The sequence below is a fragment of the Sorghum bicolor genome, chromosome 3 (assembly GCF_000003195.3).
Source record: "Sorghum bicolor cultivar BTx623 chromosome 3, Sorghum_bicolor_NCBIv3, whole genome shotgun sequence".
Classification (NCBI taxonomy): Eukaryota; Viridiplantae; Streptophyta; class Magnoliopsida; order Poales; family Poaceae; genus Sorghum; species Sorghum bicolor.
The window spans coordinates 39,371,494-39,399,011 of record NC_012872.2 but is presented as its reverse complement, the minus strand read 5'-3'; the positions used below and the strand labels follow the sequence as shown (position 1 = coordinate 39,399,011).

Here is a 27,518-nt window from a genome sequence, read left to right as displayed (position 1 = left end):
GTAGCCCTGGCACGAGACACGGATATGACACGGCATGGCGGCACGATGGCAAGACGCAGCACGGTGTAACACGCGATGCTGCCGGGCCGTGCCGCCACGGCCCGATAGCCATGTATAGATTCATTACATTCAGAAATACAAGGGGATTGCCCACGCCGATCCCGTCTGGATCTCACGTCGCCGGTGACCCGCCGCGGCTACGGGTGTGACATCCTCGGTTTATCCTAGCCCGCCTCTGTGACCGCCCGTCGAATTTGTCCTCCCGTAGCGGATTGGAGCAGAGATCCATCGCCTGGCCTGCCGTGGAGTCAGTCTCGCCCACCTGAGATGGCTTCGGGACTATCTCACGGGACTAGCATCGAGTCCATGGCGCGGCCGGTCGCCGTCGACCACCGCATCAGCATCCACTATTACTTCCGCATCGCTGACAACCTCCTCCGCCAGGTGCCCTGTGATCGATCCCATCGCCTTATTGTGCTGGAGCTATTAGCTTTGCGTCTAATAGTGGTAGTAGCTTTGGATTCGAGCGCGCGTTTCGTGAGCTATATTGGACGTATTTCTGTGCAATTGCCCTAAGAATAGGTAGTTAGCTGGTATATTGTGTTAATTCTGTCTTTTTATGTGGTGCCCGCAGGCTAATGTGTATCGAGAAGAGAAGAATGTTCTGGACCTCTACATCATCCTCCTGAGATACTCGAGGTGAGGTGTATACTGGAATCTTGTCAATTGCTTCTTAATATTATCAGCTTGGATGTTAAATGTTATCTCTGCTCATTGGCAGCTTGTTGCTTGAGACCATACCCAAACATCGCGATTACCATGCATTTAAGGCCAGAGAAAAGGAATTCCTGAAGAAAGGCCCACACAACTCTGAGGTATTGCATTGCTGAGCTTAGATCATCTCTTTTTTCTAGTGTTCTTACTGTAGAGTGTAGACAGCAAATTGTTATGCTGGAAAAAGTGAACAATGCGATACTTTCTTTTTTTTTTCTTGGAACATGCATGCTATTGTGACTAGAATGCAGAATACAAACTCTTCAGGATCACAATGCGTTGTTGAACCCAAGCATAGTTTCCAGAATTTTTTTTTGCTGAGTGATTAATACTGTTTTCTGTTTTGTTGTAGAAAATTCTTGGTGTCGTCAATGAGCTAGAGTCCCTGAAGCCAGTTGTGCAGCAACAAATTGCCACCTGTAATAGCAGGGGTGCAGATGAACCTAATGGTGTATATGGAACCTATGCTGCAAGTAGTGGGTTGGAGCACCAGACCCCAGACCCATATATGTCAAAGGTATGCATGTAATTGCTCTACACTTTACGTCCTTACTGTTTCAATCCAGTATCAAAGGAAGGGACAATGTGCTCTATCTAAACAGTTATTTGCTGGTTCAAGGAATCTGGCTAATGTTTCCCTTCTTTTACAGTCATTGGCTGGAAGCCCTACTAGACTACTGCAGAAACCGTTACCTGGTTCAAAGCATCAAGCAGCTACATCACAGAGTATTCAACCTTATAGACATGCTATGAAACCGTAAGGCCCCACTTCGTCCTGATTATGTGTGTGATACAATCAACATCATTTTCCTAAAGATGTAATTAGATGAGTAGGCATATGGGATTTCAGGTTGAAAAGTTGGGGACAGCCATGTGCTTGCATAACTACAAAAGATCAGATACGAATTGTTCACTGGCTTACCTTAATTATTTCAGTATCTTGATGGGATGTACATCGATTAGGACAATAGGGATTGCTTTTACTATTATGACTGCTCATGGCAGCTTTAAAACCATCTGTCCTCACTGCACTAGTTTGAGTTGAATTCTTAAATATTTTTAGAAACTACGTGTGGAAGCATTTTATTGAATTGGATCATTTTATTTGTCCACTTAAAAAAAATAAAAAAAGATCATAGATGAGAAATTGTCATATGTGCTAAAGAAATTATCACATATACTTTGTAAGAGTAGAAGTAGGACATGATGTTCTCAAAAGATATCTACACAATCTTTTTTTTACAGTGCACTTATGCTCATATTTTTTCCACAAATCTGCAACTGTGCATATTCTTTTTTTTCTCGAACAGCGCAGGAGAACTGCGCGTCATTTCAATAAGGTAGAAAAAAGGTACATAGGTCCAAGAGACCCAACACCCACACATACACACCCCCCACAACTCACACACCCCAACACTAGACTTTGGATTACAGAATCGCCACATCAAGGATCTAAAAACGACCAAAAAACTTTCATGCCCTATGCCCCAGAAGGCAGCGACCTAACAACAAGTTCTTGGAGTTTGGAGGCCCCCGCCGAGCACCAAATCTCTCCCTCTGTACTGATAGCCGTAAGGACTTCCTGAATACTTGGTCTCTTATTATCAAGACACAAGTATTTTGGTGCTTCCAAATCTCCCAAGCCACCAATATTATCAAGGAATTAAGGCCTTTACGCGCGTCCTTGGGGACAGCAGCAGTAGATCTTTTCCACCACCCAGAAAAACGAGTCGCAGAAGGCTGTGGTGCCAATTGCAACAGCCCTAACTGTTGCAAAACCAGGGACCACACTTGTCGAGCAAACACGCAGCCCACTAGCAAATGATTTATTGTCTCGTCCTCTTGATCACACAAAGGACAAGCCTCAGGATGGGGTAGGTTCCTTTTTGCTAAACGATCAGCTGTCCATACCCGGTTGTGAAATACCAACCAGACGAAAAACTTACAGTGCGGTGGAGCCCAAGTTTTCCAGATCCTTCTCCATGAGCCAAACTTGATGGATCCTTCAAAGAAGGCTGCATATGCCGACTTACTGCTATAGGATCCATATGGGTTAACTTCCATCTATAATGGTCTGGAGTCTCTGGATGCAAAGCGACACCATCCACAATATCACAAGTCTGGAAGAGCTCAAGTAGGACCTCGACCGTACGAGCTCCATTTACATCTTGAATCCAACTTCTATTGTGCAAGGCTTGACTGCTTGAGCCACAGTCCTTTTGGCTGTACGTTTTGGAACTGCCTTGAACAAGTTAGTTGCTATTTCAGCCATGGTATGCCCCTCTAACCATCTATCTGTCCAGAATAGAACTTTCTCTCCATTTCCGACAATGGCATCGACTGCAACATGGAAGAGAGCCCGGGCCTTATGAGGAACAGCAATAGGAAGGCCAGCCCAAGGCCTTTCGTCGTCTGTGTTTTGTGCCCACAGCCACCTAATCTTGAGTGCGCAACCGAGCAGTTCAAGATTATGAACCCCAAGTCCTCCATATTCAAGTGGTCTCTGTACCTTCTCCCAAGCTACTAGGCAATTGCCACCATTGGCCCGCCTGCTGGTGACCCTTCGAGAGAAAACCTCGCCGCCTTTTATCGATAGCCTTAATCACCCATTTTGGAAGGTCCAGAGCAATTAAATGATATATTGGGACAGCTGTTAGCACTACCTTAACCAGTACTAACCGTCCAGCCCTATTCAGAAGTGAAGCCTTCCATCCAGGGAGATAATCTGCCACCTTATCAACTAAAGTAGCAGCACCTCCTTAGTTGGTTTTCCAATGGAGAGAGGGAGGCCAAGATACGTGCAAGGAAAAGTCTTTATAGCACATGAGAGAATATTTGTCGTGAGTGCCAGATCCTCATCATTACAGTGATTAGGGGAAACTGAACTTTTAGCCAAGTTAGTTCTGAGACCGGAGGCGTGTCCAAACAAGTCCAGTAGGTGCCTGATAGTGATCAAATCCAAATTGTAGGGCCTCAAGAATATCACAGCATCATCAGCATAGAATGAAACCTGATGTCGTGCTTGCTGAACTGCAAGAGGCTGCAACAAGCAAGAGGCTGCAACAAGCCCATCAAAGTGGGAAAGTTGACCATTGAGTTCAGTACATCCATAACTAGAATAAACAACATCGGAGACAGAGGATCTCCCTGTCTGAGGCCACGATGGTGGAAAATAATGTCCCCGGGTTTTCCATTCACTAAGATCTGTGTTGAAGAGGTAGACAAGATTAAACAAATGAGATCTCACCACCGCTGACCAAACCCCACCTTACGCATAATTTCCAGGAGAAACGACCAGCAAACAGAGTCAAATGCTTTGGAGATGTCCAACTTAAGAAGGATATGAGCCTCATTCTTCTTATGCAAGGATTTTACCATTTGCTGCACCAACATAAAATTATCGTGTATTCTCCTTCCCCGCACAAAAGCACTCTTTTTTTCTGGAATACGCAGGAGAGCTGCGTATCATTGCATTAAGATAGGAGAAAAAAAAGGAGGCATAAATGCCGAAGTACAAAACAGGTTCAACACCACCCCATACTCACACCAACACACGCAAAAGGAACACTAAACACAAAAACCAGCCTACAAAAACAACCACTCTAGAAAAAAACCCTGGAACTAGGGAAGGCAAAAGAGGAGCTAGCTGGTTAGCCAAGAGTTTAGTCACTAATTTGGCAAAGCTGTGAATAAGACTTATCAGCCGAAAATTCCTTCACTTCAATCACATCCACTTTCTTAGGCAGCAGTGTGATGTAAGCCGTGTTCAGTAGCCGGAATTTAAAAACATGGCCTTGCTGGATGGCGTCTAACGCCATCAGCACATCACCCTTATCACCCTTAATAATGCTCCAGCAGGACTTATAAAACCTCCCAGTGAATCCATCTGGCCCTGGAGCCTTGTCCAAGGGCATATCCTTAATAGTAGCCCATAGTTCATCCTCAGAGAATTGATGTTATGACCGGCATCCAATATGCCAGGAGGCGGCCCAGTAGTGGCTAAGATTAGGCGCAGGGATAGGGGCTTCCAGCCCATATTTATTTCTCATATTTATTATTAAAAGTTATTTCCTTAATTGGTAGATCAAATAGTTATATATATGAGTTGTAATCGTATTGGACAGATTAAGGAAGAGTATTATTATACTCGGCTTCCTTTAGGGAGCCGGGAGTTTCCCAGTAAACCCTAGCCGTCGCCCCTTCCCTCTTCCTCTCTTCCACGCGACCACGGCACCTCGCCGCCGCATGACGTTCAAGCCTCGCCCACCGGTCTCTCACCACTACAACCTCCGTTCGACAAGGCACAGAGAGCTGCTGCCTATCAATTGAACATCCAGCTCCGATAAGTTATGTTGTTGAATATCCAATACATCTAAATCAAGAGTGAATTCCCTTTCTTCAGCCCTGCCCAGAATATTATCATAGAAATCATCCACCGCCCTCTGCTTTTCTTCCTGTGAGACAGCCACCTGATTCCCAACTTGTAATTTTGAGATGAAGTTCTTTTTTCTATATCTAGCCTGCTGGTGGAAAAAAGAGGTGTTGGTATCACCTTCTCGGATATACAGGATCCTGGAACGCAGCCGTGCAATGGTTCTTTGTAAAGAAGCCAAACCGAGACAATGAAGTTTCAACTTCTTTCTCAGCCAATCCTCATGATCAGAGAGCTCCCTAAAATCTCTCTCTATTTCCAAACGATGCAGGATCTCCTTGGCCAATTCTAGCTGAGCTTTAATATTCCCTACTTTCTGTTGCCCCCACTTTTGCAACCCCTTGCAGAGACGCTGCAGTTTAATGAAAATGCGCTCTACCGCACAATTAGATTGTACGGGAGCCTCCCAATTCTGCTTCACAGCATCAAGGAAACCAGGTAATTTGGTCCAAAAGCACTCAAAATGGAATCGACGCTTGCCGGTAGTGCTCACCTTCAGACCAAGAATGAGCGGGCAGTGATCAGAGACTCCGGCTGTTGTGCTTTGCAAGACAGCGTCAGGAAAAATACTTTCCCAATCTCCACAGCAAAAAGCCCGGTCTAGCCTGACCAAAGTAAGCGATCTCCTTTCATTGGACCACGTGTATTTAAGACCCAAAAGCGGAATCTCCTTGAGGTCATTGTTATCCAGAAAACGCCTGAACCTTCCCATCATTGCCCTGTCTAAGTTTGCATTATTTTTGTCAGCAGCCTGATATATCAGGTTAAAATCTCCTCCCAGCAACCAAGGTCCATTACATATAGCCCTGATATTTCTTAACTCTTGCAGAAACAACACCTTCTCATCATCTCCTTGTGGCCCGTAGACACCAGTGAACCACCAGTTACGACCATCTTGTTCCGCAAACAAAACTGAAGCTGAATATGTGTCTATCCGCGATGCAATGGCCTGGCAAGAACACCCTTTCCAGGCAATCAGAGTTCCTCCTCTAGTCCCATTGGCCGGGAGCGCAGTGAAGTGATCATACGCAGAACCGAACACTGACAGGAAAAGATGCTGGGACATATTAGCAACCTTGGTCTCTTGCAAGCAGACAATGTCAGCGTTACTGGAATGGATAACATCTCTGATAGAATTCCGGCGATCCCTTCTATTAAGCCCTCGGACATTCCAAACTAGAATAGTGGAAGGATTCATTTGACCCAGAGAATAAAGACGACCACAACCAGAGCCTACAACACTGTAACATTCTGACATGTTTTGCATCTATTACTTCTAATTGCACTAGCATAATTTTGGATAATAGCCATATGATCCTATGGTCATATTTGCTTTTCATCCAATTTATTAATAATCTAAGTGTGATTTTCGCTTGCTATATTTATCAATCTCCTGATGATATTTTACAGCACACATTGTCTAGGATTGGGTCGTGCACTGCACTTTGTTTGTGAAGCAAGTGCAATGTACTTTATGCTTGATTAACTTAGTCTGCTTTCCTTGCCTCCCTATCCACTTTGTTTCTTCTTATCCAGCTTTCCTCTAGAAATGTAATTCTGATTCTGATATGTATGTGTATTACTACTTACAAAGTGCAAGATAATTTCTTTCCAGATAATTTCTTGCTTTCCTTTGATTGATAACATCTCCTCTCCTTATATTGGGAGACTTACTATATGCCTGAGCAAGATAGCTCATGACATACTATTATTATATATATTAATTTACCTTGCAAATGCAGACCTACCAACATGCTGTATCCAAAAGAGGAAACGTTATCAAGACACTCAATACTAGGACCTAATGGGCTTCAGGGGAATCTGGGTCAATGGACAAGGCCTGTTACTGGTATCAGGGTATATCTATTTTGTTTTATTCTATTTATATTTCATTATGTATTTGGAGAGTATAGCAGTTAGCATTTGATTGACATTCGTATTTCATTAAATGCCTGCTGCAGATTGAGTATCCACATAATCCTGAATTAACCCAAAGTGACATTTCTAGGTGAGAACTTCGTTAGTATTTAGCTTATTCTAAGAAATTCACTCCATACTAACAGCTATATGGAGCTATGATACTTTCAGATGAAATGACCTTATCTTTTGCTTGCTTCTGCAGTTTAATGCCAACTATCTTGAACCAAGATGGTTTGCAGGGTGCCAGTACAGCATCTCAGGACAAAAGTGATGATATGCTTTCTGTTCTCTCGCTTGATGATGGCAGGTGGTCTTTACCAGTAGAACAAGCCTCGTTGTCTCCTGGTTTGGTTGCAGAGTTTTCCCAGCTGAATATTAGACAACCTTCTCCCCCACCTGTCCTAGCTCAATTGCATCCTGAGCATGGACCAATTCCTCCATCAAGAGTTGCTGATCCAAGACCAGGACTTGCTACCTCTGAAACCGGACGCTATCAGAATTTGCATGTTGTAAGTTCAAAATGCAGTTTCCCTTTTCTTCTGCCCCAAGTTCACTATATTTAAGTGAATACGACCTCTCTCCCTTTTTAAGTGTTGCCTAGATATTCTTGTCAGTCAAACATTCTTAAGTTCAACTAGATTTATAGAAAATATTAGTAATGTTTATGTCTCCATATAAGTGTATAAAATTATATTCAATGATTAACCTAATGATACTTATTATGCACGATAAACACCATAAATATTAGTAATCTCTTATATACATTTGGTTAAAGTTGAATACATTTGATTTCTTGATATGCGAGAACGACACTTAAAAAGGGACGCCGGGGGTACATGAATACGATGGTTCTCTCTTATCTGATTCATTGTAGACTTTTTTGTCTGATGATTTGATTTTACCTATTTGTCAGCCAGTGGCATTAATGGAGTGTTTCCTGAGCGTCGCTGAGTTAAATACTGCAAAGAATTTGGAAACCTGTGGAATTCTCGCTGGTACTCTGGTATGTGCCTCCCTTAAAAGCAAACAAAAATAATGTTATACTTGGCTGCATCATTGACAATATATATTTTTGTAGAAAAAGAGAACCTTTTACGTGACGACATTGATAATTCCTAAGCAGAAATCAACATCTGATTCAGTAAGTTATTTTATGCCTTTACATGCTCTTGTTCATTTTCCTCATTAGATGTTTCTGACCAGAGTATTTATTGTAAATATTTTGTTATCGACTACAGCTTTTGAAAATATCTTTGGGGTTGCTGTATATTGGTGAGACCCAAAGCAAGGAGCACTTCAATTATACTAATACCATCTTAGATTTCTGTTGACCTCTGGAAACTGATGTAGATTTGCATCTGTTGTGTGAATTAACTAGGAACCTATGCTTTCATATTACATCTAATTCACCTAGACGCTGAGCGCTAAATTGAGTAATCTCCCATAGCTAAGCGTTTAGGCTGTGTAGACGGCATGTAACGGTTTGTGCAGTATCAATAATATGCATATATTTATGGATGTAAAAATCAGGAAATGTAAAATTGATGGTGGAACAAGGTGATTCAGTGCCTGACATCCTGCAAATGAGCAAATTACAGTTTCGGTTAACTACAAGCTCTAATTTCTGGAATAAACAAATAAGTAGGCTGTAGGCAGAGTACCATAGTGAACCAATGTAATAGCAAGGACTGAACAATACATATAGTCTACTGTTGGCCTATGAAGAGGAGGAGTGGGGGGGGGGGAGGTTACCTGTGCCATTGTTTTTGAGGCATTGCAGCGTCCTGTGGCGCTGGAGGTATGCCTGGATGTCTAGGCGATATGGTGTAACTAAAACCCTGTGGCATCCTATGGTGCCTGGGGCGCACCTTGACGGCAAGGCGACGCCTCAAAAACCATGACCTGGAGTCTTGAGGAGGAAAGAGTTATAGAGTGAGGGGTGCCTGCAGATGGAGAGACTCCCAAATGGCAAGCATCCTTATATGCCAATGGGCATGGAAATGGGGGCTGAAATTTTCATCGCACCCATGCCCGGCTATCAGCTAAAAGCTACTCCAGTTCCCATTTTTTCTGTTCAGCCTTTTGTAGCAGCCATTCCATGTTGGCCGCTCTGCCCGTTCAGGACCATCAACCATGTACTTGCAAACCATGTAACTGAGATCATTTTATGGCCTAACTTGCATGGCCAGGCGATAAGTGGAGTATAATCAGCCTACATGGCTGTTGTGGTGAACACTGGATTGTGTGGGTATGAGTTTATGTGTTGCCGCAGTCTCCAAAATGTTGCATTTTCAGAAATATACTTGAACTATTTTTATTAACTATGCAGTGTCAAGCTACAAATGAAGAAGAAATATTTGAAGTTCAGGACAAAGGCTCCCTTTTGTCTCTTGGTTGGATTCATGTAAGTCTGCACTTCGGTTTGGTTACTTTTTTTTTAGGTTCATCAAGTGAAAGGGTTATATGTGCTCCCTTGGACTTCAAGTATCTTGTTCTATCTTTTCTGCTGTATTTTATGATATATACAGAAGGATCAAGGATTATGTTGGGCCAGCTATTCCCTGCACAGTTGAGCAATCAGCTCACCAGCACACACTTGGCTGGAGGTAGGAGAAGGGGAGAGAACAGAGCACACAAACACAGCACAGCACAAGTCTGAAACTCTGAAAGAGTGTTGCTCTGAACTGCTTTTCATTGCATTGGCCTAGCTTATATACATAAATCTAGTACCTCTACAAGGTACATTTGTACACCAACTACATGTACTACCAATACATGGCTGAGATCAGCCTCAACTACTAAGTATGGCTGATGTATGCCACTACTATATAGTGTACTAACTAGTACAAGGAGGTGATGGCCTATTGCCATACCTCAGCAGGAGTCAGCAGAGGCCAATGTATGGCTGATGTATGCCACTACTATGTAGTATGGAGTGCGCACAGTTGCCACAACTGCCAATGTCATTGCATGATTGGAACATAATACTATAGCTGATTATTAACTTTGTTGCTACTTTTCTGTCATTCTTCACAGACACATCCAACACAGACCTGCTTCCTATCTTCCATTGATCTTCATAATCATTACGCATATCAGGTGAGCACTTGACTGTGTTTCCTACTTCCACTATAGCAGTTCGTGTTTTGTATTGTACTCAGCACTTTGTTGTCCTATAACTGTTTTTGTAGCTAAAGCAAAGTTCTTTTTTAAAATTCCATGTCAGTTTATTGTTCAACTTTGGCAGTGATTTAGAATTTTAAATGCATGATAGCAGTGCAGTTATCTTAATATCTGGATTATATTTGCTAAATTATCCGTCTCATTCTGTTTGTACTTTAGTTCGCTGGAAACTAGTGTCAGGAAGACTGACTTCATCTAGGAGTCATGCCTCAGCTGTCATGTTTGTTTTGTACTGTGGAGCTTAATTTATTCAATTTGGGATCCCTTGTTAATCAGTCCTTTTATTTGTGGCATTTTTCGCACCAACACATCTAGTTTTATTTGAAAAATCATAGTATCTTTTTGGTAAAATTAGTCAATTATATTTACGAATGCTTTACATACTGTTAGTTAAGCCTAATTGCTATGTATCTTACTTTATGCATTAGTAGTTGCATTGCCTTGGCATCCAAGTTAGGAGCAGGCATCTTTACTTTTTGCTTTAGGCCTTTAGCATATTCTGGAGTTGGTGGCTGACCACATTGCTATATAAGGGGCAGACCCTCTGAACCCAGTCTGTAATCCTCTTTGCAATTCAATCCAAGCGGTCAAGGGCCAAGCTGCCCTCTAGGCTTTCCCAGATCTAAATCCTTGATGAATTGGGCAACAATTGGTATCTAGAGCCTTAGGGTTACCCAGAGAGAGACATGTCCACCGAGAGTGCTTGCGCTCGGGCAGCCGCCGCCGCAGCAGCAGCTGTAGCATCCACGGTGGAGCAGCGGGGCACTGGAGCGCTTGGCGCAGGAGGAGTCGGTGCATGTCCTCCTTGCGCTGGCAGCTGAGGAGGGGTGATCAGTGCACCACATGGACGTGAAGTCCGCCTTCCTGAACGGCGACCTCAAGGAGGAGGTATACATTGGAGAAGAAGGCAAGGTGTACCGCCTGCGCAAGGCCCTCTACGGCTTGCGGCAGGCACTGCGCGTCTGGAACGCGAAGCTGGACACCACCCTGAAGGTGATGGGCTTCACCCAGAGCCCGCACGAGGCAGCCGTGTACTGGTGGGGCAGCGGACGCTCTGTCCTGCTCGTCCTCGACGACCTCATCATCGCTGGAGAGGAAGAAGTCAATGAGCTTCAAGGCGCAGATGAAGGAAAGATTCGACATGAGCGACCTCGGCCTGCTCTGCTTCTACCTCGGCGTCGAGGTGCGTCAGGATGCCAGTGGCATCACCCTTCGCCAGACTCACTATGCTAGGCGGATCCTCGAGCACGGCAAGATGACCGGCTGCAATCTGGTGCACACGCCCATGGAGGAGAAGCTCCGCCTGAGCAGGGAGAGCAAGGCTGAGGAGGTGGACTCCACGCACTACTGGCGGCTTGTCGGCAGCCTCCGGTACCTTGTGCACACCCGGACGGACCTGGCGTTCGCGGTCAGATACATGAGCCGATTCATGGAACAGCCCACGGTGGAGCACTTGCAGGCCGTCAAGCTCATTCTTCGCTACGTGGCCGGGACCCTGGACTATGGTCTTCATTACAAGAGGGCTCCTGGCACGGTGTGCTTCATCGACTACTGCAACAGCGACCTCGCCGGCGACGTTGACACAAGCAAAAGCACCAGCGGGACAATGTTCTTCCTAGGTGATTGCTTGATCAGCTGGCAGCCAATCAAGCTGAAGGTTGTGGCCTTGTCAAGCTGCGAGGCAGAGTACATTGCCACTGCCTCTGCTGCAATGCACTGTGGTTGTCCAGGCTGCTCAGGGAGCTGCTGGGCAAAGAAGTCGATGTGGTGGAGCTGAAGGTGGACAACGAGTCTGCTTTGGCCCTGGCCTAGAATCCAGTTTTCCATGACAGAAGCAAGCACATAAGGATCAATTATCACTTCATTAGAGACTTTCTGGAAGATGGAAGCATCAAGGACAGCCACATCCCTACTACTGATCTGCTTGTAGACATACTCACCAAGTCTCTAGGCAAGGCCAAGTTCCAGGAGATGAGGAGAATTGGTTTGGAGCAGATCAACCAGCATTAGGCCTAAGGGGGACAATGTTAGTTAAGCCTAATTGCTAATCTTACTTTATGCATTAGTAGTTGCATTGCCTTGGCATCCAAGTTAGGAGCAGGCATCTTTACTTTTTGCTTTAGCATATTCTGGAGTTGGTGGCTGACCACATTGCTATATAAGTGGCAGACCCCCTCCTCTGAACCAAGTCTGTAATCCTCTTTGCAATTCAATCCAAGCGGCCAAGGGCCAAGCTGCCCTCTGGGCTTTCCCTGATCTAAATCCTTGATGAATTGGGCAACACATACTGTTAGTGTTCATGAATGCACCAACCCATATGGCTAATGCTAATAACTTATCTTGAGAGCTTGTGGTAGAAGTTGAAGAACTTGACTGCACACTTTCTAGAATGTTATATATTTATGAATGGATGGAGTTTAGTGTATATGGGAGATCCAGGGCGTGGGGTCGGTCGTGTTCCAGGCGATGAACGGTGAGCACCACGTCCTCCGTGGCGTCTACTTCATCCCGGCGCTCCGCAACTCCATCATGTCCCTGAGTAAGCTCGATGAAGCGGGCTCGAAGGTGGAGATCGAGCACGGCACCTTGCGTATCTGGGATCACCGCAAGCGCCTCCTCGCCAAGGTAAAGCGCGGCCACAACCGCCTTTACATTCTTCACCTCGACGCCGTGCAGCCTATCTGCCTCGCCGCGTGGAAGGACGACGATGCCTGGCGCTGGCACGAGAGGTTTGGACACCTGCACTTCGACGCTCTGCATCGGCTCGGCAAGGAGGCTATGGCCCTAGGCATCCCTGATCGAGCACGCAGCGCAGGTCTGCGACACCTGCGTCACCACCAAGATGTGCCGCCGACCGTTCCCACAAAAGGCCGCGTACCGCGCCGAGCAGCCGTTGGAGCTCGTCCACGACGACTTGTGCCGGCCCATCACGCCGGCGACTCCGGGAGGCCGGCGCTACTTCCTCCTCATGGTTGATGACGCCACGCGGTTCATGTTCGTGGTGCTGCTCGCGACCAAGGACGAGGCTGCGCAGGCGGTGAAGAAGATCAAGGCTCAGGCAGAGGAGTCCTGCCGCGAACTCAAGGTGCTGCGGACCGACTATGGTGGAGAGTTCACCTGCTCCGAGCTCGCCGAGCACTTCGCCATGGAGGGAGTCAAGCATCACTTCTCCGCGCCGCACTCACCATAGCAGAATGGCATTGTAGAGCGGCGGAATCAAACTGTGGTGGCCACGGCGCGGGCTCTGCTCAAGCAGCGCAGCATGCGGCTCGGTTTTGGGGGGAGGCAGTGGTGACCGCAGTTCATCTGCTGAACTGCTCGCCCACCAAGTCATTGTAGGGCATAACACCCTACGAGGCCTGGCATGGGCGCGCGGCGTCCGTGGCGCACCTGCGCGTCTTCGGCTGCATCGCCTACACATGCGACTTGGGGCAGCTGCGCAAACTCGACGATCGCGGCCTCCATGGCATCTTTGTCGGCTACGCCGAGGGTGCCAAGGCCTACCGAGTGTACGATCAGGCGACCGGGCGCGTCAAGACCTCCCACGACGTCATCTTCGACGAGGGGCGCGGTGGAATTGGGCGACATCGGCGGCCGGACCCTCTGCAATGGCGTCGAGCGACTTCAACATTGAGTGGCCCGCCGAAGCAGAGGCGGCACCCGCATCTGCTTCCTCAGCACCATCTTCACCAAGTCCACCCCGCGCGCTATCTTCTGCTTCGGGGGAGCATGATGGAGGCGACGTGGACGTGCCGAAGACTCCCTCGCTAGCTCTGCTCCAGTAGCCGCGGCGGTTGAGACCAGCGACCTGGTGGAGTTTGCCTCGCCACTAGAGGGAGATGAGGACTGGGTTGATGCCTGGCAAGATGACGAGCCCCTGCGCGACCGCACAGTGGCCAACATCATCGGCAATGCTTCTACACCGCCACCGCCGCCGCGTCTCTTTGTTGAGGTCCACCTGACTCATGCGGGATTACAGGCGAAGGATGACCCTGCTCAAGTCCGTGGAGCAGAACCGCACCTGGGAGCTAGTGTCGCTCCTGGCTGGCCACCGGCCCATCACTTTGAAAGGATGAGCGGGGCGCGGTGACCAAGCACAAGGCGCGCTTGGTGGCGCGCGGGTTCGTTCAGCAAGAGGGGATCGAATATGATGACTCTTTTGCGCCAGTGGCGCGCATGGAGTCGGTCAGGGTCCTCGCGCTAGCAGCTCAGGAGGGTGGCCCGTCCACCACATGGACGTGAAGTACGCCTTTCTCAATGTTGACCTAAGGAGGAAGTCTACGTGCGGCAGCCGCTGGGATTCGTCGTCGCCGGGGAAGAAGACAAGGTGTACTGCCTGCGCAAGGCACTCTACGGTCTAGCCAGGCGCCTCGGGCCTGGAACGAGAAGCTAGACGCGACGCTCAAGGAGATGGGCTTCCAGCAGAGTTCCCACGAGGCTGCCATATACTGGCGGAGCAGCGGACAGGCAATTCTGCTCGTCGTCTACGTCGACGACCTGATCATCACTAGCATCGACGAGAAGGAAGTGGCGGCGTTCAAGGCCCAGATGATGAAGGCTTTCGAGATGAGCGATCTCGGGCTGCTGAGCTTCTACCTCGGCGTCGAAGTCCGATCGGCTTCAGGAATCAATCTCCGGCAAACTCACTATGCTCGGAGGCATGGAGGGCTGCAATCCTGCAGCAACTCCCATGGAAGAGAGACTGAAGCTCAGCCGCTTCAGCACGGCCGAAGCGGTCGATCCTAACCACTACCGGCGGTTGATTGTCAGTCTGCGATACCTGGTTCACACAAGGCCAGACATTGCCTTCGCCGTCGGCTTCGTCAGCAGGTTCATGGATAAGCCCACCATGGAGCATCTCGCAGCTGCGAAGCGCATATTGAGGTACCTCGCCGGGACGCTGGACTACGGGCTGCACTTCTTGAGATCCCCTGGCAGCGCCCACCTCGTCGGCTACTGCGACAGTGACCTTGGTGGCGACATTGATACTGTTACATACCTTAGGGATCTGAGAGCATGAACTCTCCAGAGGGATGATGATAAGTATATATAGGTCTAGAGAGCCTCATGGGCTGGACCATATGGGCCTACAGGCCTATAATATAAGAGTCTTCACAGTTAACACCCCCATTCAAACTCAAGGTGGAAGCGGAGGATTGGAGGCATTGAGTTTGATCAAGTGAAGCCGATGCTGCTCTCGAGTTTGTGCTATAGTGAAAAAGTCAACCAATTGCAACTCAGAAGGCACATACTGGAGAGAAATAGTTTTCTGTTGACAATGAGACCGAGTAAAGAAAGCATCCACACCAATATGCTTTGTAAGTTCATGCTTCACAGGATCATTGGCAATTTGTATGGCTACGGTATTATCACAAAGAAGAGGTGTGGCAACATCACAGGAAACACCAAAATCAGCCAACAACCATCGAAGCCCGACAATCTCTGCCGTAGTAGTAGCAAGGGCTCGAAGATCAGCCTCTGTACTAGAGCGAGATACAGCTGCTTGTTTCTTGGACTTCCATGCAATAGGAGAAGAACCAAGAAGAATGCAGTATCCTGTGATGGAGTGTCGATCATTGGGGTCACTCGCCCAAGTAGAGTTCGAATAAGCATGAAGCTAAAGTGGACTGTCATGTGCATAGAATAGACTCTGAGATGATGTCCCCCATAAATATCGCAGGACACGAAGAAGATGTCCAAATTGAACAGAAGTTGGGGCACAAACGAACTGACTCAAAATATGAACTGTATGGCCTGGTGACAGTGAGATAAACAAGACTGCCCACTATATGTCGATATCGAGAGGGATCCTGAAGAGGTACCCCATCAGTGAGACGAAGCTGCAAGTGAAGATCCATAGGTGTAGCAGCAGTCCTGTCATCAGTGATGCCTGAACGAACAATAAGGACCTGAATGTACTTAGACTGAGAAAGTTGATATCCCTTGGTGGATCGCTTGACCTCAATGCCTAAGAAATAACTGAGAGGACCCAAATCCGACATCTGAAATTCAGCACTAAGCTGCTGCTTCACATAAGAAATGTGATCCTCATTGTCACCTATAATCAGCATATCATCAACATATAGAAGTCGCAAAGTCCGACCACATGGTGACAAATGAACAAATAAGGCCGGAGCATGATCACTAGGTGAGAAACTAGCAGCCCGTATGACAGATACAAAACGATCATGCCAGGCACGAGGGGCCTGTTTTAGGCCATATAAAGCACGACAAAGATGGCAAACATATCCTGGAGGAGCAACCACACCTGGAGGTGGTTGCATATAAACTTCGTCAGTCAAATCACCATGAAGAAAATCATTCTTGACATCCATTTGAGAGATGGACCAAGAAGACGCAGCCACCACAACAAGTAATGTATGAACTGTTGTCATATGAGCAACTGGTGCAAATGTCTCATCATAATCAAGACCTTGAGTCTGCTGAAAACCTCTGGCAACAAGACAAGCTTTGTATCGTTCTATGGAGCCATCTGACTTGGTGTTAACTTTGAATACCCACTTAGATGTAATAGGTACCACGTGTGATGGCAAAGGAACAAGATCCCAAGTGCCTTGACGATCAAGAGCAGCAAGTTCCTCAGACATAGCTAGCTGCCATTCGGGAATACAAGCAGCTTCTTGATAAGTGGATGGCTCATCAACAATAGCATTGACATGAGGAAAAGGAAAACCATACTTGTCTGCAGGATGAATAGAGCTACAATCTCGAAAGTTATATCGTGGACCAACCTGTAACTCATCAGAAACAATAGATGACTCATCAATAGTATTATTATTAGAATCATCAACAACGGGCTCATCAGGACTGGCCGAGGTGGTAGAACTAGAAGGAAGGTGGGTGAGGGTTTTGGGACGACGGCTGAAGACACGTGTGATAGGTGGTTTAGAAAAGGAATGAGGTGGTGGAGGTGGAGTTGCTGCAGAAGGTGAAGGTGGATCAGAAGGTAAGGGTGGCGTGATGAAAATAGGTGGATCAGTGGAAATAGCTTCACCCCAAAAATGGGAAGGGACAAAAGATGAAATCAATAGGGTCCGAGCTGTCTCTATGAGATGGCGATGTTTTCGTTCAGCGACGCCATTCTGAGCATGAGCACCTGGACAAGAAAGTTGTGCAAGGGTACCCTCAGATGACAAAGATTGTCGAAAAGCAGCTTACAAATATTCACCCCCAGAGTCTGAGTGAAGAATTTTAATAGGAGTAGAAAACTGTGTGTGAACCATTCAAGCAAAAGACTGATAAGATCTAGCAGAATGAGAAACACTAGAAGAATACGGAAGTTGTATTTGTTTGCCAAGTTTACAACCCTTGCAATGAAAGCTAGACTCAATGGATGTATGACCTAAACAATCTTTATTTATCATAGAGGACAAATGAGACCCACAAAGATGACTAAGACGATGATGCCACTTGGCGAAGGAAGCGGATGACGATGCAGCGGATGAGGCATGAGCTGTAGATGCAACAGACGAAGGAAGACGTAGGGTGTCGAGAATGTAAAGGCTGGAAGCACCTTTATGGCGGTGGCCAGTCCCAATTGTTAGACGCTGGATCCTTGCTCTAGGTGTGAGCAGGATCCTTACTCTCATTGAGAGGATAGCACACTGAGTTGGGGCAATTTTCTGGGTTTATTTCTCACACAATGCTATGCCAACCTGAGGGGTTGGGGATACATATTTATAGGGCTGCTAACCAGCCAGCATATGCCAAGATGCTAGTCTAAGATGCTAGTCTAAGATGCTGTCCTACAGATGCTAACTGCTGTCCTAAAAGCAGTCAAGATGCTGTCCTACAGATGCTAACTGCTGTCCTAAAAGCAGTCAAGGATGCTGTCCTACACAAGGACCATGTGCTGCCTACTGCAGCCCACAACCACCAGCCAACAGAGACTTATCCATCATTCTCCCCCTAAGTCTTGTGTGGCTCCTTGTGGGGTATCTGAGCCATCCCGATCCTGGTGCGAAATTCTTGGAACTTGACTCGCCCAAGGGACTTGGTCAGAAAGTCGGCGAGCTGGTCTTGGGTGTTGATGTAGTTGGCCCGAACGCTCCCTTCCTCCAGGCAGCTCCTGATGAAGTGATACTTCACCCGGATGTGCTTGCTGCGCTCATGGAAGACTGGGTTCTTTGCCAAGGCCAAGGCGGACTTGCTGTCCACCCTGAGCTCCACTGCCTCTGCGTCTCTGCCAAGGAGATCGCCAAGCAGCCGAGCCAGCCACAGAGCCTGAGTAGAAGCGGTAGTGGCTGCGATGTATTCTGCCTCGCAGCTGGACAGAGCCACCACCTGCTGCTTTACCGACTGCCAGCTGATCGGACACTTGCCGAGGAAGAAGAGCGTCCCGCTGGTGCTCTTGCTCGTGTCGATGTCGCCGGCGTGGTCGCTGTCACTGTACCCGATGAAATGTGCCGCACCGGGGCACCTCGGGTAGTGCAGACCGTAGTCGGAGGTGCCCGCGACGTAGCGGAGGATCCTCTTCACGGCCTGCTGGTGCTCCGTCGTCGGTCGCTGCATGAACCGACTGACGTAGCCGACGGCGAACGCCAAGTCCGGTCGCGTGTGGACAAGGTAGCGAAGGCTGCCCACAATACGCCGGTACTGCGTCGCGTCCACCTCTTCCTCCGTACTCTCCCGACTCAGCCTCAGCCTCTCCTCCATAGGAGTGTGGGCTGGGTTGCAGCCGGTGAGACCGCCCAGCTCCACAATGCGCTTGGCGTAGGCTGCCTGGCGGAGAGAGGTGCCGGAGCTGTCTTGGTGGACCTCGATCCCCAGGTAGAAGGAGAGAGGGCCCAAGTCGCTCATCTGGAAGGTCGCCCTCATCTTCTCCTTGAACGCCTCGATCTCCACCTCCTCGGTGCCGGTGATCACAAGATCATCGACGTAGACACCCACCAGCAGGGCCTTTCGTCCCCTGCCCCGCCGGTAGATGGCCGCCTCGTGCGGGCTTTGCTCGAAGCCCATCCCCTTCATTGTGGAATCCAGTTTGGCATTCCACGCCCTCGGTGCCTGCCGCAAGCCATAGAGGGCCTTGCGCAGACGAAGCACCTTGCCTTCCTTGCCGGGAATCACAAATCCCGGCGGCTGGTGCACGTAGACCTCCTTCAAATCGCCGTTAAGGAACGCCGACTTGACATCCATGTGATGGACACGCCAGCCCTCCTGGGCAGCTAGCGCAAGGAGAAGTCGCACGGACTCCATCCGTGCTACGGGGGCGAAGCGTCGTCGAAGTCGACCCCCTCCTGCTGCACAAAACCTCGAGCCACCAAGCGAGCCTTGTGCTTGACGATGGCACCGGCTTCATCCCTCTTCAGCTTGAACACCCACTTAAGGGTGATCGCGCGGTGACCACGAGGGAGATCAGCAAGCTCCCAAGTGCGGTTCTGCTCGACCGCGTCCATCTCCTGCTGCATCGCGGCACGCCATGCCGCGTCTCCCTCCGCCTCAGCGAAGGAGCGAGGTTCACCGTCCTCGTGTGCCAGGTGCAGCTCCGCCTCGAAGTCGTGTGCCGCTAACCCAGGGACACGTTGGTTACCGAGGATGTTGTCCATGGTGCGGTAGCGTAGAGGCTCATCGTCGTGGTAGGCGTCGACGCGATCCTCGTCGCCGGACAGTGGAGTGGCGAACTCCACCGAACGCTGACGGACCAAAGCTGCTGGTGCCGACCTTGGAGTTGCCGGTGCCGGTGCAGGAGAGTGGGGAGCCGGTGCAGGAGTGCGTGGTGTAGCCGGTGGTGTTGGACTCGCTGGTGGTGAAGGCGGTGGTGGGCTCGCCGAAGCTGATGGCGAGCTGAGTGCCGAGGAGGGCGAGCTCGGTGAGGACGAGCTGCTAGCTCCCCCGGCTCCCTCCAAGTGGACGTAGTCGACGACGAAGTCCCTGAGGGTCGAAGCCGAGCCGTCGTCCACCGCCTTGTCCCAAGTCCAGCCTCGCCCTTCATCGAACACGACGTCCCGGGAGATGCGGACGCGCTGTGTCACAGGGTCGAGGATGCGGTAGGCCTTGGCGCCCTCCGCATAGCCGATGAACACTCCTGGAGTGCTGCGGTCGTCGAGCTTGCCGACGTGAGTGAGCTCCTTGGCGAACGCCAGACAACCGAAGATGCGGAGGTGGCTCACCACCGGCTTGCGCCCGTGCCAAGCCTCGTACGGCGTCATGCCGTCAAGCGCCTTGGTGGGCGAGCGGTTGAGGAGATGGATAGCGGTCATCACCGCCTCTCCCCAGTAGATCGCCGGCATCCCTCTCTGCTTGAGGAGGGCGCGGGCGGTGGCGACCACCGTCTGGTTGCGGCGCTCGACGACGCCGTTCTGCTGCGGGGTGTACGGCGCGGTGAAGTGGCGCTGGATCCCCTCGTCGGCGCAGTGCGCCGCGAACTCAGCCGCCGTGAACTCGCCGCCGTTGTCCGTGCGCAGCACCCGAAGCTTGCGGCCGCACTCCTTCTCCGCAGCAGCTTGGTGGTGCCTGATGGCGTCCGCGGCTGCCCCCTTGGTGTCGAGGAGGACAGCCCACATGTAGCGGGACGCGTCGTCGACGAGGAGGAGGAAGTAGCGTCGTCCTCCAGGTGTAGCCGGTGTCACGGGGCCGCAAATGTCGCCGTGCACGAGCTCCAGCTTCTCCTTGGCGCGGAAGCTTGCTTGGCGGGGAAAGGGCAGCCGTCGCTGCTTGGTGAGGACGCAGGTGTCGCAGAACTGCTCCACGTGGTCGACGCACGGCATGCCCTGCACCATCTCCTTGTTGCCGAGCTGCTTCAGGGCCTCGAAGTTGAGGTGCCCAAAGCGCTCGTGCCACCGCCAGGCTTCATCGTCTCGCCGAGCTGCAAGGCAAAAAGGTTGCGCCACCTGTACGTGAAGGACGTAGAAGCGGTTGCTCCCCCTGTTCACCTTGGCGAGAAGTCGGTGACGAGGATCCCAAATGCGAAGCACGCCGTCCTTGATCTCCACGCGCGAGCCATTCTCATCCAGCTGTCCCAAGCTGATGATGGAGTTCCTCAGCGCGGGGATGTAGTAGACGCCGGTGAGCAGCCGATGCTCACCATTCTTGGCGACGAAGATTACGGAGCCGGCGCCCTTGATCTCTACGGCGGAGGCGTCCCCGAACTTGACGGAGCCTCGAACGTTGGAGTCGAGCTCGGAGAAGAACTCCCGCCGGCCTGTCATGTGGTGGGTGGCGCCGGTGTCGAGGCACCACCCATCGATCTTGTCGCTGCCGCCGGACCCGCTGCTGAGGAGGGCGTGTGCCTTGGCCTCGTCGAGGTGGAGAAGAGCCGCTGCAGCCGGTGCTGCTGGAGATGGCTCGGCGCTAGCATGTGCCATGAACAGAGCTGGCTGCTCCTCCTCCGCCTGCGCGACGTGGGCCTGGGCGCGTCGTGGCTGCCTGCAGTCCTTAGCCCAATGGCCAGCAAGACCACAGTTCCTGCAGCAGTCATCTTGTGCCGGCTTGGGTTTTTCGGCGGCGGCGCCTTGGACACCTCCGCGGGCGCCTCCGTTGGCACGCCCTTGCGCCCCGGCCTGGGCGCCTTTGCGTGACTTGCCGCGCTTGCCACGCTTGCGGCTGGCTGCTGCAGAAGAAGGCTCCCCCTTCTTCTTGTCACCTTGCCCGGCAGCCCACTGCTCCCGGGTGAGAAGGAGCTTGGGCCCCGAGGAGGGCTGTGGCTCGTCAATGTCGACGACCTTGAGGCGACCTATCGCCTCCTCGATCGACATCGTGGAGAGGTCTAGCAGGGACTCGATTGAGCGAGCCATCTGCTTGTACTTCTCGGGGACGCAGCGGAAGAGCTTCTCGACAGCTCTCTCCTCGCTGTAGGTGTTGTCACCAAACTGCACCACTTTCCGCAGCAAAGTGTTGAGACGGAGAGCAAAATCATCAACGTCCTCACCTGGCTTGAAGGCCAAGTCCTCCCACTCCTTGCGGAGTTGCTGCAGTGTGGACTTGCGGGCGCGATCACTGCCGATGCGTGCTGCAGCAATGGCGTCCCAAGCATCCTTGGCAGTCCGCTTGCTGGTAAGTGAGAACTGCATCTCGGTCGGGACTGCAGCGATGAGGGCATTCAGTGCCCGTCGATCCTGGTCGTAGTCGACGTCGCCGTACCGGACTGCCTCCCACATGTGCAGCACCTGAAGTCTCACCTTCATCACCGCAGCCCACTCAACATAGTTGGTCTTGGTGAGGGTAGGCCACCCACCACCAGGGCCAACGTCCCTGGCAACAGCATGGTACCCGTGGTAGCCACGGTACCGGTCCGGGGAGAGAGAGCCACGCGGCCTGCGAAGGCCGTGCTCTTCCTCGACCCGTCCACCGCCGTTGCCATGCGCGCCTCCTCCAGGAACGCCGCCGGCGCCTCCACGCCTGTCTGGACTGCGGCCACGCTCGTGGGCGTGCACAGCTGCCCACTGCGCCGCTCGCCGGCGTGCTGCATCTCTCTCCAGCAGCTCCAGGTCTGGGTCAGCACTGTCATCAGCAGCGATGGAGCTGCTGTGACTGCTGCGCAGGTCCTCAACCTCCGCTGCCGCTGCACGCGCTGCATCTGCAGCTGCTGCTGCCTCCACCTCCGCTCTGGCTGCTGCCAGCTCCGCTTGGGCCAGCCTCGACGCCCTCGCTGCTGCTGCAGCGGTCGCTGCCGCTGCTCGCCTGCGCTCCTCTGCTGCAGCGAGGTCGGCCTCCTGCCGACGCCGCGCGCTCGAGGTGCCCGAGTGCTGAGACTGCCCTTCTGCGGCCATTGCGCGCTGCTGCGCGGAGAGCAGAGGCAGCCGGAACAGCTGCTGCTGCCAGCCGGGGCTGCTGCGAGGCAGGGAGCTCGACTGGAGAAGGGATTGAGCAGGAAATGCTTAGGCTACAGGATACTACAGCTCCGATACCACTTGTTAGACGCTGGATCCTTGCTCTAGGTGTGAGCAGGATCCTTACTCTCATTGAGAGGATAGCACACTGAGTTGGGGCAATTTTCTGGGTTTATTTCTCACACAATGCTATGCCAACCTGAGGGGTTGGGGATACATATTTATAGGGCTGCTAACCAGCCAGCATATGCCAAGATGCTAGTCTAAGATGCTAGTCTAAGATGCTGTCCTACAGATGCTAACTGCTGTCCTAAAAGCAGTCAAGATGCTGTCCTACAGATGCTAACTGCTGTCCTAAAAGCAGTCAAGGATGCTGTCCTACACAAGGACCATGTGCTGCCTACTGCAGCCCACAACCACCAGCCAACAGAGACTTATCCATCACCAATCACTTTCCCGCTGTGACGGTCCTGAATAAAACAAGATGAGTCATCAAATCCAACAAAGCAATTCTGGTCAGTAACTTGACCAACCGACAAAAGAACATTTGGTACAGAAAAATAATTATTGCAAAGTGAACCCTGATGAGTAATATGACAAGTACCATCAGCTGTCTGAATAGAAGTGCCATCAGTGACCGGCTTGCAGGCAACCAGCTGGGACTGATCGGATGTCACGTGAAAGGAGGCTCCAGAATCAAGCACCAGGACGAGGGAGTACCAATAGTCGAGGAAGCAGCAACAGAGCTGAACCTCTAGGAGTGGAAGAAGTACCATGACCACGAGCAGCACAATGAGCGCAAAAGTCAGCCAGCTTCTCTGGATGCTTAGCAAAACAATTATCTGAACTATGATTAGTCCTTCCACAATGCTTACAGGGTTCTTTTAATGTACTAGTCCTCTGATGAGAAGCTGCCAACACACTGTGAGGATTAGGCACAGTAGACAGAGCCTGAAGACGTGTCTCTTCAGCAAGCAATTCAGATAATGCCTTTGCATGGTCAGAGTAGAAGTATGAAGTAATCTGGTACGAATAGAATCAAACTCTGCCTTCACTCCCATGACAAATCTATAGGTAAGGAATTGCTCAATAAAGGAGAGTGTTGTACAGTTCTGACCTGCTGTACACTGAGGCACCATGGAAATCAAAGAACCCATCAAACGATCAAAGGCGGAATAATACTCATCAATGGACATATCTCTCTGTTCAAGACCATGAAGCTGCTGCATAAGAGTATGTTGAAGAGCACCACTGTCCTGGACATAGCGTTCCTTCAGATAAGACCACATAGGTTTAGCTTGCTTAAACTTGCGCAGACTCATAATCATGGTTTGTTTAACACTATTAACCATAGCAGCCATGACTTTCCCATCATTGATTTCCCATGTTTTGACAGAAGCAACATTACTAGTGTCGGATTTAAGAGTTGGTGGATCATCAGTCAAATGAAAATAAAGACCATGACCCCTCAATGCAGTTTCAACGGTAAAAGCCCACTCTAAATAGTTCTGACCATCCAGTGTGATGTTGATGACAATAGCAGAATGATGAGACTAAGACATGATGGAATCTGAACAATAGCAGTTGAAGGCTAAGAAGTGAGAGGATGGATATCACCGCAATGTGCTGGGGAGTTCCACAGAGACATGGGAGGTCCATCCGCGTGAAGACCGCGCGTGATCCGCGCGCCCGCAGCCGGAGGGCGTCCACACGGCCGTGTGAAGGAGTCCGCACAGTCCACGCACGCGTGAAGAAGGCGGGTCCACGCGGATGTCAGGGGCGTCTGCACGGCCGTGTGAGTCTGCACGTGCCCGCAGCCGAAGTCGAGGGCGTCCACATGGCCACGTGATCTGCGCGTCGCGTCTGCGTGAAGGAGGCCGCGCGACGGGTCGGGTCCGCGTCCGCACGTGAAGACGCGACTCGCACGGAGAATAAGACGACGGACGTCCGCGCGTGATCGTGATGCGATCCGCGTGTGAAGGACAGGCCGGGTCCACGCATGACTCGCGCAGAGACGAAGACGGCGGAATCGCACAGAGGCGAAGACGGCGGACGGCGTACGAAGGCGTGGCGACGAGCCACACAAAACAGAGGAGGCGCGACGACGGGCCGCACGAAACAGAGGAGGCGCGATGACGGGCCGCAGAGGAAAGGATAAAAAAAAGGATCGTGGGTGAATTAGATGAGTCTAGTCCTAACCCTAATCCATGGCTTTGGTACCATGTTACGTACCTTAGGGATCTGAGAGCATGAACTCTCTAGAGGGATGATGATAAGTATATATAGGTCTAGAGAGCCTCATGGGCTGGACCATATGGGCCTACAGGCCTATAATATAAGAGTCTTCACAGTTAACAGATACAAGCAAAAGCACCACCGGAGTCCTCTTCTTCCTTGGTCAGTGCCTGGTGTCCTAGCAGTCCATTAAGCAGAAAGTGGTGGCACTCTCGAGCTGTGAAGCAGAGTATGTGGCTGCTACCACTGCTGCCACACAAGCCATGTGGCTGTCAAGATTGCTGGCTGAGCTACTTGGAAGACCTGTAGACATTGTTGAACTGAAGGTCGACAGCAAGTCTGCACTGGCCTTAGCAAAGAACCCTGTCTTCCATGAGCGCAGCAAGCATATCAGGATCAAGTACCATTTCATCCGAAGCTGTTTGGAGGATGGCAGCATCAGGGCAGAGCACATTTCAACTGGTGATCAGCTAGCTGACATTCTCACCAAGGCTCTGGGCAAGACCAAGTTTGAAGACCTCAGAAGGAGGATCGGTCTGGGGCAATCTCAGCAAAGGAGAACAAGACCAAGGGGTAGAATTGATAGCAGTTGGTCATGCATCTTTTTAGCAGGGCCTAAGTATTGCCCATTGCGTTTTTCAGTTTTAACTTTCACCATTAGGTTGCTGTAAATGGTTTGCTTGGGGGTCAAGAAGATAAAAGACCCTTGGCAGCCAAGTAATCAAAGCATCTACCTTTTCTGCTTTAGAATATGCTATAGTCCTAGGGGTGGCTCACAGCCTATAAGAGCTGGAGTTGGGACAGGGGTTTTGTAACCACGACTTCCACTTTGCAAATTCAATCAAAAGGCCATAGCAGGCAAGCTGCCCTCTGGCTGTTACCAGAAAATTGTCTTGTGTTCACCAACAGTGAAATGTTCTAGGATCCATTGTGGCTAAGCACTCAAGTCCTACACTGTTTTGTTTCTTTATATTGCAAATGTTCTCTCCACTACATTTTAATGTTTCAGAATTATTTCAGCAAATTATTGTTTTCTTTGATTTGATCATGTGTTTGTCATCTTGGTGATAGATTATGCTACCAGAAGCGATTGCAATAGTTATGGCTCCTACGGATACAACAAGGTATTATTTTCATTGATGTTGCACCATCAATTTTTTGGTCATTGTAATCTGGCCTGCTAGCCAAGAAGAAAAGTCAATAATGCTACTCAATACTTATCCATATACCATTGACGAAGGCTGATTTTTATCGATTTTTTGTTGTATTTATGCTATAAATTATGTAAGATCTTGACTGAATAAAATCCCTCGAAGGTAACCAATGTTGTTATCTATCACCTTTTATTAGCTCTTGTTGCTGATAATTTTTAACTCTTTGGCCATATAAATTAGGTGAAGCTCAGCTGCGTTTATTCCGTAGTCTCCTGTTTTTGCATAATTGTAGCCAAACCTGAAACCATTTGCAACAAATATGTGCTATCCTATTTGTGTAATCTTGTGATATAATTGTCTTCTTATTTTTACTTTGAACAGAAAACATGGCATATTTCATCTCACGGAGCCATGTGGCATGGGCGTGATCCATGATTGTGATGCGACTGGATTCCACCCTCATGAGGAGCCCCTAGATGGGACACCAATCTATGAGCATTGCTCCCATGTATACATGAACCCGAATGTGAAGTTTGAGATGATTGACCTACGTGAAGCATGAGAAGATATAAACGACTTTTGCAGATTCCAAAAACCACAATGTCTTGCACATAGCTCTTCTGTTCCACTTCTGTCTACACAAGTTGTCTTGAAACGGCGGTTTTGTTTCTATGTCGGGGCAAGTGACAATTAATCAATTTATCATGATATGCAACATGGCGTGAAGGGGTGCTTATTTTTTCTCGGCCCCTTTTATCTTTATTTTATCTTTTGTTTCTGTTTTGTTTTTTTATTATACTAGGATCATGTCTTTACAACGGGAACAAAATAATATTACAATAATTTAAGTTTGTGTGTACAATTAGTAAAAAGTAAAAACCAAATTTTGATTATGATGTTCCCAATATTCTGTTTTCCACACATAAAAAGAGGGAGGGTCTGTTTCACCTGCTTCCGTTCTTGCATTTTCTTGCATTTAGGGAGTGGTAAAGGAGAATGAAAAGGCAGCTTATGAAGAGAATTAAAGGTGAG

At 49.7% G+C, this 27,518-nt stretch overlaps 1 protein-coding gene across 1 annotated transcript; it reads left to right on the top strand.

Annotated features, from left to right (window-relative positions):
- On the top strand, positions 1-27,377 carry LOC8069597 (AMSH-like ubiquitin thioesterase 3). Its single transcript, XM_002457870.2, has 14 exons — positions 1-444; positions 635-699; positions 782-875; positions 1,127-1,291; positions 1,425-1,531; positions 6,949-7,063; positions 7,168-7,214; positions 7,329-7,635; positions 8,040-8,129; positions 8,205-8,267; positions 9,456-9,530; positions 10,163-10,225; positions 26,404-26,456; positions 26,868-27,377. The coding sequence occupies exons 1-14, from the start codon at positions 328-330 to the stop codon at positions 27,046-27,048; spliced, it is 1,542 nt and encodes a 513-aa protein (XP_002457915.1). The 5' UTR covers positions 1-327; the 3' UTR covers positions 27,049-27,377.

Coding starts and splice junctions, on each gene's coding strand:
- LOC8069597 (XM_002457870.2), top strand. CDS start 328: ATGGCTTCGGGACTATCTCACGGGACTAGCATCGAGTCCATGGCGCGG. Junction 445..634: donor CTGACAACCTCCTCCGCCAG/GTGCCCTGTGAT, acceptor TGGTGCCCGCAG/GCTAATGTGTATCGAGAAGA. Junction 10,226..26,403: donor ATAATCATTACGCATATCAG/GTGAGCACTTGA, acceptor TCTTGGTGATAG/ATTATGCTACCAGAAGCGAT.